Source organism: Archocentrus centrarchus, chromosome 8 (assembly GCF_007364275.1).
Source record: "Archocentrus centrarchus isolate MPI-CPG fArcCen1 chromosome 8, fArcCen1, whole genome shotgun sequence".
Classification (NCBI taxonomy): Eukaryota; Metazoa; Chordata; class Actinopteri; order Cichliformes; family Cichlidae; genus Archocentrus; species Archocentrus centrarchus.
Genome location: NC_044353.1, coordinates 14,541,886 through 14,555,896, shown reverse-complemented (window position 1 = coordinate 14,555,896; position 14,011 = coordinate 14,541,886). Strand labels below are relative to the sequence as shown.

The 14,011-nt window shown below is 42.7% G+C and overlaps 1 protein-coding gene across 2 annotated transcripts in view; it reads left to right on the top strand.

Annotated features, from left to right (window-relative positions):
• The window catches only part of sez6l2 (seizure related 6 homolog (mouse)-like 2), a 24,656-nt gene extending 10,645 nt beyond the window's left edge, over nt 1-14,011 (top strand). The window contains exons 10-19 of one of the 2 annotated variants that reach the window (XM_030735896.1): nt 309-503; nt 2,041-2,179; nt 4,172-4,368; nt 4,525-4,719; nt 10,265-10,459; nt 10,558-10,749; nt 11,000-11,038; nt 11,302-11,419; nt 11,553-11,664; nt 12,749-14,011. In XM_030735896.1, coding sequence (XP_030591756.1) covers nt 309-503; nt 2,041-2,179; nt 4,172-4,368; nt 4,525-4,719; nt 10,265-10,459; nt 10,558-10,749; nt 11,000-11,038; nt 11,302-11,419; nt 11,553-11,664; nt 12,749-12,778 — 1,412 coding nt within the window. In that variant the 3' untranslated portion in view covers nt 12,779-14,011. Of the gene's footprint in view, nt 1-308; nt 504-2,040; nt 2,180-4,171; nt 4,369-4,524; nt 4,720-10,264; nt 10,460-10,557; nt 10,750-10,996; nt 11,039-11,301; nt 11,420-11,552; nt 11,665-12,748 lie in introns of both variants that reach the window. The other variant, XM_030735895.1, reaches the window with a different exon arrangement.

Below are 14,011 nucleotides of genomic sequence, written 5' to 3'. Positions count from 1 at the left end.
CCACATAAATGCTTACAGTCTGCTCACGTTTCAGTGGGATTTATCTTAAGGCTTTGAAGCTGCTCAGTACTGAAGTTCTTAATGTTTTACACCTGGGCTTTTTCTAGCCGAGAGGGATCAAGATTCTGGGACATACCAGCTGAAAAGCTCCACTGCTCCCTCATGAATCAAATTAGTATGGCTGCTTAATTTTATCTACCAGGAGAACAGCTGCTAGAATATCAAATGCAGGAATGAGGAAATACTCTGTGATCTGTATATATGTGCACACATTATTTGTATTTTTTTTTTCCTGTGTTCTTTTTAAGCTTTCGATGATGAGCACTGCTGGGAGCCCTACATGCCTCATGGAAACTTCAGCAGCAGTGACATTACATATCAGCTGGGCACCACCATTACCTTCACCTGCTCTCCAGGCTTCGTCATGGAACAAGGTTCAGGGACCATTGAGTGTGTCGATCCCAGTAACCCCCACTGGAATGACAGCGAACCTGTGTGCAAGGGTAGGTTTAAGGATTCATTGTTGTAAGAGAATATGGTAATGTCAACGCTTAAATCTGCACCTTATGAAATCAGACTGTTTTCTAATTCTCAGTATAATAATAATAATAATAATAAGGTTTTTCATACTTTTTAGAAACAGAATAAACTTCAGTTGTTCTTTTCTCAGGCTGCATTTTTTTTTCTATTTATTTCAAGCTAAATGCTAATAGTCCATATTTTAAAAAGCATATGTAGTTTTGATTAGTTGGGGGTGTTTAGTTTGCATGAAGTGAGGAAAAATAATTGGATTCATTGATAGTTAGACTGAGTTGTGCTAAGATGAGTGGCTGAAGCTTCAAGATGCTGTATGTAGCCACATTGACTGTATCATCTGCTGATCTGCCAGCATGCTGTGAAAACTGAGAGCTGCAGAGATAAAACTGGCAGAGACTTTGCACCGGGTCAGGGACTGGCTGAAAACACAGGTGCCATAGTTTTATCCGTGACATATTCTGAAAGCCAAATGCTGTGTTTTATTTTTGCTTACAGAAAATAACAAGCAGCTTGTATAAATACTGATGCAGAAAGGTGAAAGATGTATGACAGAGCATTCTTTGTATGGCACTCAGGCTGGAACCTGTTAAACTGCTTACAAAATGATGGTGGTTGTGAGAGTTTTTATCTGTGATCGGTGTTTTGTTTTATAAAGTGAAGGTTGTTTAGTCCTAGTCTTCATATCTTTGTGATCAATTTTCTCTCACTAAATTAGATTTGGCAAATGCAGAGTACAAAATGTAGTGTGTGTGTGTGTGTGTGTGTGTGTGTGTAGGATGTTAACTCTCATTCTGCATGTTCTTCTCAATCACATTTATCTGAAAAGAAAAGCTTGTACTCACTCCATAACAACAGTTAGATGTGTGTCTGTGCAGCATCACAGTTTCATGCCTTGGCTTTAATAGGATTCAGTGAGGTTTATGTGAATTCAGCACTAGCCTCAAACACATACTTAAGAATATACATTAAAATATATTAACTTCACCCTTAGGGTTGCATCAGCAAGGGTATCGGGTGTAAAACCCTGTCAAACATGCAGAGAGACCCGCTGTGGTGACTCCTTGTGAATAAGAGAGCAGCTGAAAACAGCTTTATGCTGAAATAGAAGTGATGCTGAGTAGCCACTTCCCTACTGACATACTTTCCAAGCTGTTTGTATTCGATTGTATTGTAGTTGCTGAGAAGTAATGAGGTAAGAGTGTCAAAGCAATCATTCCCTAAAAGACTGAAAGTCAGCTACCTGCAGCTTGTGGTAAGGCTTCTAATGAATGTGTAGTAAATACAATTAGTAAGAAAGCTTATGCTCATCTTGCTTTATACCCTGTTACAAATGTCTCTTTAAGGTTCCTCATCTTTCCTTTTATTTCTTTTCTCTGAATTAATATTTAATTCTTTTGCTTTAATTTCTGCTTTTCACTGCCCACAATTTAAGCATTCTCAATCATTCTCTGTCTCTGAGCCTACATCCTCACTTCAGTTTCTCTCCTGTGTCTGCTCCATCAGCCCTGTGTGGAGGGGAGTTAACTGAGCCCTCGGGAACTATCTTGTCTCCTGATTGGCCCCAGAGCTACTCCAAGGGGTTAGACTGTGTATGGCAAATCCATGGTAACGAGGAGAAACGCATTGAACTGGATGTCCAGATGTGAGTGATTCATGTTTGTCTATCTTAAGCATTTGGACAACATGATGTATTATATACTATGCTGCTGAGAGTTTGAAAAATACATATTGTTTTAATTTGCACCCAAACTAATGCAAATAAGTATCTTCAATCTTGGTTGTTTTTGCCTGTGTTTGTTCACAGTATGAATGTATGATCTAAAGATTAGCTTCTAATTATTCATCATGTATAATAATATCTTTATGTACCTTTTTTCAGTACAATATAAACATGCATCCCCTTCTCCTGAATGCTATATCTCAGGAACAGCATGGGAGAATTTCTTGAATTTCTAAATATTGCTTAGTAACAGACTTAGTAATAAAGTACTAAAATTTCACTCTCCAAAACTGGAGCACAAATGTACTTAAACAATCTGTACAACAGCAGGACATGTTGTTTGCCAGGCATTTCATCAAAAATGCTCCACAAAGCACCGGCCATCGGTTGCAGCTGCTTGTGTCAGCATACCTGTCAGTCAAAGCGCCTACACCCCTAACTTTAAGCTGTAGTAGTCTATCCATAGAGAGCAAAACAGCTTGAATTTCTTTTCTTTTTTTTTCTTTTTTTTTAATGCTGTTTACTTGAACATTTTAACAAGAGAATCAATGTGGAATGACACATTTTGGAGGCAGCCTCAGGTGAGAAGTGGAAAATGAAGCCACCTTCTGCAATGACTTAATGTTTCAGCCTTCAGGGGCTGCTGCTTGGGTGCACCCTGGACATGTCCCCAGTCCACCACAGGCTAATACAGAGAGACAGGCAACCACACACACTCACATCCACATCTAAGGCTAATTTAGAGTCACCAAACAGACTAACAAGCATGTCTTTGGACTATGGGAGGAATCCAGAGCACCTGAAGGAACCCCACACAGGCACAGGCATAGAAAGGCTTCAGCCAACCAGGAAGTTTAAAGCATCTTGCTTCAAAGGCAGCAGTGCCAACCATCGTGCTATATATGATCAATTCACTAATTATGACAAAATTTCACACAATTTGCAAACTGGTGAACTGACTTACATTTTATATCCAAAAAGGTAAAAGCAACAGAAGGGCAGCTTGTAATGGTCTAAACCGGTGCCACTAAACTTAAAAATGGGGTGACAGTATAAATCTTCACTGCTGTCACGTTGAATATCTATGTGAAGCATCCGAGTTTTAGAATTTGTATCTGCAGCCATATTTCAAGTATTTTATACTGTCCTGACTTGAATGCTTCTATCAGAATCAGCTTTATCGGCCAAGCATGTGAAATCATATAAGGAGCTTGACGCTTTCTCTTAATGAACCCACAAACTGACATAGTAGAAATATAGCAAAGCAGGAATTTCAAGCACAAAGCCAAGTCAAATCAAATTTATTTATGTATTCCTCTATCAAGGATAAAAAAAAAAAAAAAATGATTTAAGAGGCTTCACAACAAACAGCATCCTTTTTCCTTAGAGCCTTAACTCAGATGAGGAACAACTCCAAATAATCAGCATACTGGAAACATTGAGATAAACTGCACCTTTGTGTGCTGTCTGGGTAATTGTATTTTAATAAATGCGCTTAATTAAATTTCCCCTTAAAGTAACAGAGTCACAGCACACGACAAACTGAATTGACAGTATATTAAATGAGCAATAGAGAAAAATCATTTAATCAGCATCCTGGTGCCAAATTTAGGTCACGAATGCTCCACATGTACAATTCAATTTCAGTTCTTTCTATTCTGCTGTTGTCTTTAATCACCAGCACATTTATATTGTAATATAAGTTACAGTTTCTTCACAAGTTAGACTGCATATCTTTGCACATATGAAAATAGTCTTAAAGCATTAAATGTAAATCAGCAAACAAGTGAGAAATAAGATAAACTAATATGAGAGCTCTTAAGAAGCAATTCCCTGCATTTTCATGTCTAGTGTATGTGGACTATTGCATTACAAGCTTATTTCTATTTTCTAATTCTTCTCTTCGCTCCACAGTTTAAATATCCGTCACACTGATGTGCTGACAATTTTCGATGGGCGCGATCTCACGTCCCACGTGATCGGCCAGTACCTGGGGTCCAAAGAGCGTTTCCAGGTTGTGTCAGGGGGGTCTGAGGTTACCATTCAGTTTCAGAGTGATTCAGACGATTCCAGTTTCATCCTGAGTCAGGGATTCCTCATTCATTATCGTGGTGAGTGCACTAATTGATTAGCTGATGCAGTGGCTCAAACTGTAATAATATACATTTACATTTAAAATATAGTGAAGGTGTGTGTATAAAGAACAGATGTCAAACAAGCTGTTTCTGTTTCTTCCACTGAATTGCTCCTTTGTCTGTGTTATGAAGAGGTTGAACCTAATGACACCTGCCCTACCCTTCCTGATATTGAGTTTGGCTGGATCAGCTCATCCCACTCCTCTCCCGTGAGAGGCAGCGTGCTGACCTATCAGTGCCAACCGGGGTATGACATCAGCGGCTCTGACATCATCACCTGCCAGTGGGACCTGTCCTGGAGCAGCAGTCCACCTACCTGTGTTAAGGGTGAGACAAACAGTGAGAAAAAGAGCTGGGCCTGTATTCACAAACATGCTGAGAATCCTCTGAGAGATGCTGGTAGTTGTCTTCTTGCATTCAATTGCTGGTATATTTAGCAATTAATCTAGCTGATGTTAACAAGGGAAACCGGTCAGCTTTTATCAGTTACACCAATCACTGATCGTTACCTGTGAATGCTGTTTTGTAGTTCACTTTAAGATGTGAGAAATAAAGTGTAATTCATCACAGAATGAGACTGTGAAAGCTTTGTTTGACACATCGAAGTCATCGCTGCTGTGCTGCTGCAATTTTCCAGTTTTTCCATATCGTACTGTTGTGATGATAACTTTGATTTCCTCCACCAAAGAAGTTATGTTTTTGGAAATGAATTCTGATAAAACTTTGTGGTGATGCAGAGTGTTAACAATCCATTAAAAGGTCTTCAAGGTCAACTTAATGATTAATTGATCAAAGCCCTATAACTTAAAAACTATCATTCTTACAAGTGTGGTGTGTATTGTCACCATATTGAAGATAATGAGATTTAAAATATCCATCCATCCATCCATCCATCCATTTTCTTCCGCTTATCCGGGGCCGGGTCGCGGGGGCAGAAGCCTAAGCAGAGAAGCCCAAGCTTCCCTCTCCCCAGCCACCTCCTCCAGCTCATCCGGAGGTCAGAAGACCCTTATGAGTGAAAAAACAAGGGAACAGTTTACCCTGCCCGGGATAGGGTTACCGGGGCCCCACCCTGGAGCCAGGCCTGGGGAGGGAGCTCGAGGGAGAGCGTCTGGTGGCCAGGCATTAGCCCGTGGTGCTTGGCCGGGCGCAGCCCGAAGAGGTTACATGGGCCCGCCCTCCTGCAGGCCCACCACCCGCAGGAGGTGTCGTAGGGGTCGGGTGCAATGTGTGTCGGGCGGTGGCCGAGGGCGGAGGCCCTGGCGGACCGATCCCCGGCTATCGAAACTGGCTGTTGGGACATGGAATGTCACCTCTCTGGTGGGGAAGGAGCCTGAGCTAGTGCATGAGGTTGAGAGATACCAGCTAGACATAGTTGGGCTCACCTCAACGCATGGCCTGGGCTCTGGAACCAGTCTCCTGGAGAAGGGCTGGACTCTGTTCCAGTCTGGAGTTGCCCTCGGTGAGAGGCGGCGAGCTGGGGTGGGTATTCTTGTATCCCCCCGGCTTGCTGCCTGTACGTCGGAGTTTTCACCGGTGGACGAGAGGGTAGTTTCCCTGCGCCTTCGGGCTGGGGAACGGGTCCTGACTGTTGTTTGCGCTTATGCGCCGAATGACAGTTCAGGGTACCCACCCTTTTTGGAGTTGCTGGGTGGGGTGCTGGAGAGTGCTCCATCTGGTGACTCCATAGTCTTGCTGGGAGACTTCAACGCTCACGTGGGCAATGACAGTGAGACCTGGAGGGGCGTGATTGGGAGGAACGGCCTGCCCGATCTGAACCCGAATGGTGTTTTGTTATTGGACTTCTGTGCAAACCACAGTTTGTCCATAACAAACACCGTGTTCGAACACAAGGATGTCCATAAGTGCACATGGCACCAGGACACCCTAGGTCGCAGGTCGATGATCGATTTTGTAATCGTATCATCAGATCTGCGGCCGTATGTTCTGGACACTCGGGTGAAGAGAGGAGCTGAGCTGTCAACTGATCACCACCTGGTGGTGAGTTGGATCAGGTGGCGGGGGAAGATGCTGGACAGACCTGGCACACCTAAACGTATTGTGAGGGTGCGCTGGGAACGCCTGGCAGAAGCCCCAGTCCGGGAGATCTTCAACTCCCACCTCCGGCAGAACTTCGACAGCATTCCGAGGGAGGCTGAGGACATTGAGTCCGAATGGACCATGTTCCGCACCTCCATTGTTGAGGCGGCTGCTCAGAGCTGTGGCTGCAAGGTGGTTGGTGCCTGTCGTGGTGGTAACCCCCGAACCAGATGGTGGTCACCGGAGGTGAAGGGAGCCATCAAGCTGAAGAAAGAGTCCTATCGGGCTTGGTTAGCCTGTGGGACTCCGGAGGCAGCTGACAGGTATCGACAGGCCAAGCGGAATGCAGCTCGGGCAGTGGCCGAAGCAAAAACTCGGGTGTGGGAGGAGTTCGGTGAGGCTATGGAAAAAGACTTTCGGACGGCATCGAAGCGATTCTGGCAAACCGTCAGGCGACTCAGGAGGGGAAAGCAGTGCTTCACTCACACTGTTTATAGTGCGGGGGGGGGTGCTGCTGACTTCAACTGAGGCTACAGTCGGACGGTGGAAGGAATACTTCGAGGACCTTCTGAATCCCACTGACACGCCTTCTGTAGTGGAAGCAGAGTCTGGGGATGAGGGGGATGACTTGACCATCACTGGGGGTGAGGTCACTGAGGTAGTTAAACAACTCCTTGGTGGCAGAGCCCCTGGGGTGGACGAGATTCGCCCTGAGTTCCTGAAGGCTCTGGATGTTGTAGGGCTGTCTTGGTTGATACGCCTCTGCAACATCGCGTGGAGATCTGGGGCAGTGCCATTGGATTGGCAGACCGGGGTGGTGGTCCCCATCTTTAAGAAGGGAGACCGGAGGGTGTGCTCCAACTTTCGGGGGATCACACTCCTCAGCCTCCCCGGTAAGGTCTATGCCAGGGTGCTGGAAAGGAGGGTGCGTCCGTTAGTCGAACCTCGGATTCAGGAGGAACAATGCGGTTTTCGTCCTGGTCGTGGAACGCTGGACCAGCTCTTTACCCTCTCAAGGATATTCGAGTGTGCGTGGGAGTTTGCCCAACCAGTCTACATGTGCTTTGTGGACTTGGAGAAGGCATTCGACCGTGTTCCTCGGGGTGTTCTTTGGGAGGTTCTGCGGGAGTATGGGGTGTCTGGCCCATTGTTGCGGGCCATTCAGTCCTTGTACAACCACAGTGAGAGCTTGGTCCGTATAGCCGGTAATAAGTCGGATTTGTTTCCTGTGGGTGTTGGACTCCGTCAGGGCTGCCCTTTGTCACCGATTCTGTTCATAATTTTTATGGACAGAATTTCTAGGCGTAGCCAGGTGGCGGAAGGCTTCTTCCTTGGTGGCCTCAGAGTCTCATCTCTGCTTTTTGCAGATGATGCGGTTCTGTTGGCTTCATCACGGGGGGGCCTCCAGCTCGCAGTGGAACGGTTCGCAGCCGAGTGTGAAGCGGCTGGCATGAGAATCAGCACCTCTAAGTCTGAGGCCATGGTCCTCAGCCGGAAAAGGGTGGAGTGCCATCTCCGGCTCAGGAACGAGTTCTTGCCTCAAGTGGAGGAGTTTAAGTATCTCGGGGTCTTGTTCACGAGTGATGGGAGAAGGGAACGGGAGATCGACAGGCGGATCGGGGCTGCTTCTGCAGTGATGCGGACGCTGCACCGGTCCGTCGTGGTGAAGAGGGAGCTTAGCGTAAAAGCGAAGCTCTCGATTTACCGGTCGATCTACGTTCCTACCCTCACCTATGGTCACGAGCTTTGGGTAGTGACCGAAAGAATAAGATCGCGAATACAAGCGGCAGAAATGAGTTTCCTTCGAAGGGTGGCTGGCCTCTCCCTTAGAGATAGGGTGAGGAGTGCGGCCATCCGGGAGGGGCTCGGAGTAGAGCCGCTGCTCCTCCACATCGAAAGGAGCCAGTTGAGGTGGCTCGGGCATCTGATTAGGATGCCTCCTGGCCGCCTCCTGGGTGAGGTGTTCCGGGCATGTCCCACCGGGAGGAGGCCCCGTGGTAGACCCAGGACACGCTGGAGAGATTGTGTATCTCGGCTGGCCTGGGAACGCCTTGGGAGATTTAAAATATAAAGATTTGAAATACCGTGTAACATTTGACCTCTGACCTCTTCTTCAAGGTCAGTAGATTGATCTGAAGGTCAAAGTGATAATAATGCTATACAGAGCTATTTAAAACTATGATTCTCACTGCCCTTGTTTGTATTGACAACATATAGGCATAAAGGGAATGATATATGGGGACTCTAAAGGTCACACTAAATTTTGCATTCAAATTTGACCTCTGATCTCACTTTTATATTTCACATCTGCTTTTCTTTCAAGCTGACCCCAAAATGTTACGTCTTTAAAGAAAGTGTTGTCAAGAGAAGGCGAATGAGCTGCCTGGTTAGTTAGTAAAAATATACTGTGATATAATATTATATAATAAGCTCAAGTCAGCATGTCCAGTTATTTACAAATCAGTACCTATTATCCATTACCTGATCCCACATAATGTTCATGTACATCTGTCATACTACCCTTATCTGATTTTTACTGCACTTCAAACTTTGTAAAGTACATTTAAAAGAGCAAAGTAAACAAAATGGACATATACAAAGTACAACACTATTCCCTTAAAAGTAAATACAGCTCAGAGAGTGAGCTGCCTCGGTGGAGGTTTGCACTCTCGGCGTGCTTCTTGTTTAGGCTGTTACTGTATTGGGTGGGTGATGTAACTGCATCTTTAATGAGATCCGCAACAAACATTGTTATCTAACCTTTGTGGTGTGTGGTGTTCTTTGCTTAAACAATGAAGCAGCTTTTAAGGTGGAATGCTTTCTTGCATGTTACTCAGTGGATGATTAGATGTCATCAATCAGTAAACACACCTTAAATATTCAGTCCTCTTAATCTTAAAAAATGAATTAACCATCCATCCATCCATTCGCTTCCGCTTATCCTGTTCAGGGTCGCGGGGGGGCTGGAGCCTATCCCAGCTGTCATAGGGCGAGAGGCAGGGTACACCCTGAACAGGTCGCCAGCCTGTCACAGGGAAATGAATTAACCAGATTATGCAAACTGCTTATACAGTATTTCATCACTTGGAGTGAGAAAACTTGGCAGAGCATTTTTCCAATCCACTGTGATAACTCTAAATTTTGTCTTTCCAGGATTTTCTCCTAGGGCTCTTAAAAGTCCTCTTCCCCTCTCCTAACAGTTTTCCATTATAGGAACTCTTTTAAGGGTTTGAACTGTTTTTGAAGACCTTTACCAGGATGTAGTCCTAATTTTAATTAAAAAATCTTAGGAAATGATGTAATTCTAAGCACTAAGAGCTACGTCCAGTTCCAGGAAACGTGTGCTCACCAGATATGGTGTAGAAAGTGAACTGCATGTGTAAACCAAGTTCTGACAATTCTGGTTAAAGTTTAATGTTTTCTTTTTGTTGTTGTTGTTGTTGTTGTTGAATTTTGAAAAAAAAAATATATATATATAAATTACATATAGATTTTTTAATTCATGCCCTTCTTTTTTTTTTCCTTTACTATTTTTAGTAAAGGAATATTCTGATAATATTGTATATTATCAGAATATTCCTTTACTAAAAGGAATATTCTGATAATATTGTATATTCTGAGCTCTGCTTATCTGGAATACCCCTGGCTTTAAGGCGCTAACACTACCTATTAAAACATTACATTTTCCAGTAAATGTTTTTTTTTTAAACTAAACTAAGAGGTTTAAGAAGTACCAGCTTGCTGTGGGTATCGGCCATGTTGTTGCTGCTTGTTTTTTCCTTATGTTGAATTTTATAACATCATTTCTGTCTCATTCCCACCCCGCCTACAGTACAGCAGTGTCCTGATCCAGGGGAGGTGGTAAATGGAGCACGCTCTGTGCGCCCCGAAGCTGGTTTTGCAGTTGGGACAGTGGTCCGTTTCTCCTGTAACCAGGGCTATCAACTGGAAGGTCCCAGCCAAATCTCCTGCCACGGACGAGACACTGGCACCCCCAAATGGAGCGACCGCAGCCCAAAGTGTGTCTGTAAGTGCACTTCCTGTTTCAGCTGACCTTTTGTGCACATTTCAAATCAATTGCCAGTACGTGACTGTCTGCTGTGTGTTTTTGTGTGCTGCGAATAGTAAAATATGACCCATGCCCAAACCCTGGAGTCCCCGACAATGGTTACCAAACTCTTTACAAGCACACCTATCAAGCTGGAGAAACTCTGCGTTTCTTCTGTTACGAGGGCTATGAACTTATCGGTGAGGTCATTATCAGCTGTGTGCCTGGCCATCCATCTCAGTGGAACAGCCCTCCGCCCTTTTGCAAAGGTGAAGCTTATCACTATGGAGGTTTTTTTAACATTGTTTTTCAGTCAAGGTTGAGAACAGAAAAAATGGCTTGCAACATTGTGTCCACTTCTGATGTTTTTTGGATTAGACTAACTAATTTCAAACTTTGTTGATTATTAATTATCTGCATTTATAGTAGCCAGGTAAATATCAGCATAAAAATGTAGCAGTAGCAACGAGTTCCTGAACACATGAGTATATTGTATTTTTTGTCTTTCTCTTTTTGAAGTGGCATATGAGGAGCTATTGGATGATCACAAGTTAGAAGGTAATTTGTTGATTTTTTTCTCAAATAGGTCATTTAGACATGCTGTTTAAAACTAATGCATGTGGGATTTTAATTCCTTTTAGCGGTGTCATTGGTGGCGTTTAAAGGAAAGTGTTACATGTGCTGAAAAGTAATCGCTGGTACACTTAGATTAAGTAAATGTAATAAATGTGTTTGGCAATTTAGGCTCATAGGTAAACCAAAAGTACACTGTGAATGAGATGTAATTAACAGCTAATGAAAGACTTCTGATTGATGTGCAGTGTCCCAGTCATTCGAGCCGTCCCATCAGATCCTGAGTGAGAACATTGCTTTGGCAATAATTCTGCCAATCATCCTGGTCATCCTCCTAATTGGAGGAATTTACATGTACTACACAAAGTAAGTCATGTACACTCATCTGTCTCTGTGGTATAAACACTGCAACACTGCTTTCCAAATGTTCTTCACCTCAGTTCCTAATAACCTGTGCACTGAAAAATTCATGGATGTGGTTACATTTTGTCCTTCACAGCATATGCAGACTAGAATGGAAGCCACACTTCTGGAAGTCTCTGTCTCACACACACTCCTACAGTCCTATCACAGTTGAGTCAGACTTCAACAACCCTCTTTATGAAGCAGGGGTAAGTACATGGGGGATTACAATTAATATTATTAACTTTACTTGGTTTTAATTGAGATCTGACTGAATGACTATTTTACACGTGCATTCTAAATATTTGCATATGCCTACTGGTCACTTTATTAGATACAGACAACCCAAGTATCTAATCAGCCAATCACATGGCAGCAATTCAATGCATGTAGGCATTTAGACATGGTCAAGATGTCCTGCTGAAGTTCAAACTAAGCATCAGAATGGGGAAGTAAGCTGATTTTACTTACTTTGATTTAAGTTGTTGATGCTGGTCTGAGTGTTTCAGAAACGTCTGATCCACTGGGGTTTTCCCACACAACCAGGGTTTACAGAGGTGTCAGAAAAACTGAAAATATCCAGTGAGCAGCAGTTCTCTGGGTGAAAATGCCTTGTTGAGGTCAGAGGAGAATGGTCAGACTGCTTGAAGCTTATAGGTAGGCAACTAACTCAAATAACTGCTCATTACAAGAACATTGCTTGTAATGTACCTAATAAAGACCACATCAGGTGCCACTCCTGTCATCTAAGAACAGGAAATTGAGGCTACAGTGCCCATAGGTGCACCAAAATGTCACACTCAAAGATTGGAAAAATGATGGCTGGTCTAATGAATCTTGATTTATGCTGCAAATTCTGTGATTTCTGCTGGATGGTAGGTTCAGAATTTGCCACGTAACATGTGATCCATCCTGCCTTTTATCAATGATCACACTGCGGTGTAATGGTGTAGGGGATATTTTCTTGGCACACATTGAGGCCCCTTAGTACTAAGTGAGCATCATTTAAATATCACAGTCTACCGTGTCCATCCCTTTATGACCACAGTGTACCCATTGTACCCATAAATCTGCAGCAGCTGTGTGACACTGTCATGTCAGTATGGACCAAAATCTCTGAGGAATGTTTCCAGCATCTTGTTGAATTTATGCCATGAAAATTAATGCAGTTCTGAAGGCAAAAGGGGGTCGAACTTGGCGCTAGTACAGTGTACCAAATAAAGTGCCCAGTGAGTATTTTCTGATACCATTTCAAACATTAAAGTTGGTCCTTTGTTTTTTCTTTGACAACAGGATACGCGGGAGTATGAAGTATCCATTTAATGGCGAAAAGGTCTTGATGAGAGCATAAAACCACAGAAAGATTAAATTCTTTGGGAAGACAAATTCCTCAGTATTATAAGGCCTCACTCCCCCTTTTAAATTCTGGATTATGTTTCTGATTTACCATCTCTGTAATATCTGGTTTATGATTTCTTTTGATTTTCTGTGCTGATGTGGTGGTCTGCCAAATGTGAGTCCTACTTCATCCTGTATCATTAGGACTGGTGCCTTATGAAGGGTAAGAAGTTGTCAACAAAGAAAACAAAATAAGTGAGAATAGAGCAGGAGAGCAGTAAATTGGATTTATCTAGTTAGTAAAATCAGAATGAGACCAAACATTAGAGAACTTGGCAATACTTTATTTGTAACAATCAGAGGTTACAGTCATAACACATCCTGAATGTTTCTCTTATACTTTAAGCAGCTCGTATTACATTGTTACAATACAGGGAAAGAATCGTTTAATTTTATCCCAGGAAAAAAAAGTAATTTTCTCTCTTTTACTTTTTCTCTGTGTGTGTAAAACACACACACTCACACACATACACACACAAACTGAATGTAAATATCTGACTTAATAGTGACTGAGGTTTATAAATATATAAGCCTCATATACAGATATATATACACACACTTATACATGGTGGCGGGAGGTTATATATTTTCATTATATCTATATAATGAAAATCCAGTGCCAAAATATAATGTTAAATTATTTAATGTCTCTTAAGTGTTTCATCTGTTGTTGAAATAGTGTTTACAAAAGCAGTGTTTATTTTATTCTTCGCTGTTTCTCAAGTGCATCATCATCACCCAACGTCACACGACATAATGTATAAGAAAAAGGTGAGGACATGAATGTCATTATGCTTAGAGCATGCACTGATTGTAAATTATATTGCTTATGCTCAATCTTTCCATTATCATTATAGTTACTGACAGTTATCATTGTTATCAAATTTGATGTTGTATGCACTATGTTGATGAAAAATTACAAATCTGGCTGCTTGCTGTGATGCATTATGTGTTGATTTACAAATGATTGTTTGAAAAGTGAATGTATTCTCATTCACTGTGCCAAATGAAGGATCTTGGAGACTGTTTCTGATCTTTGTAGATTTAATTCTTCTCTTATCATCAGTAGCATTTCTTTGCTTCATATATGAATACACTCTTTGGAAGGCGGTAAATTATTTGCTGAACTGGAAATAAAGTCTCTGTTGAATGGTGTAA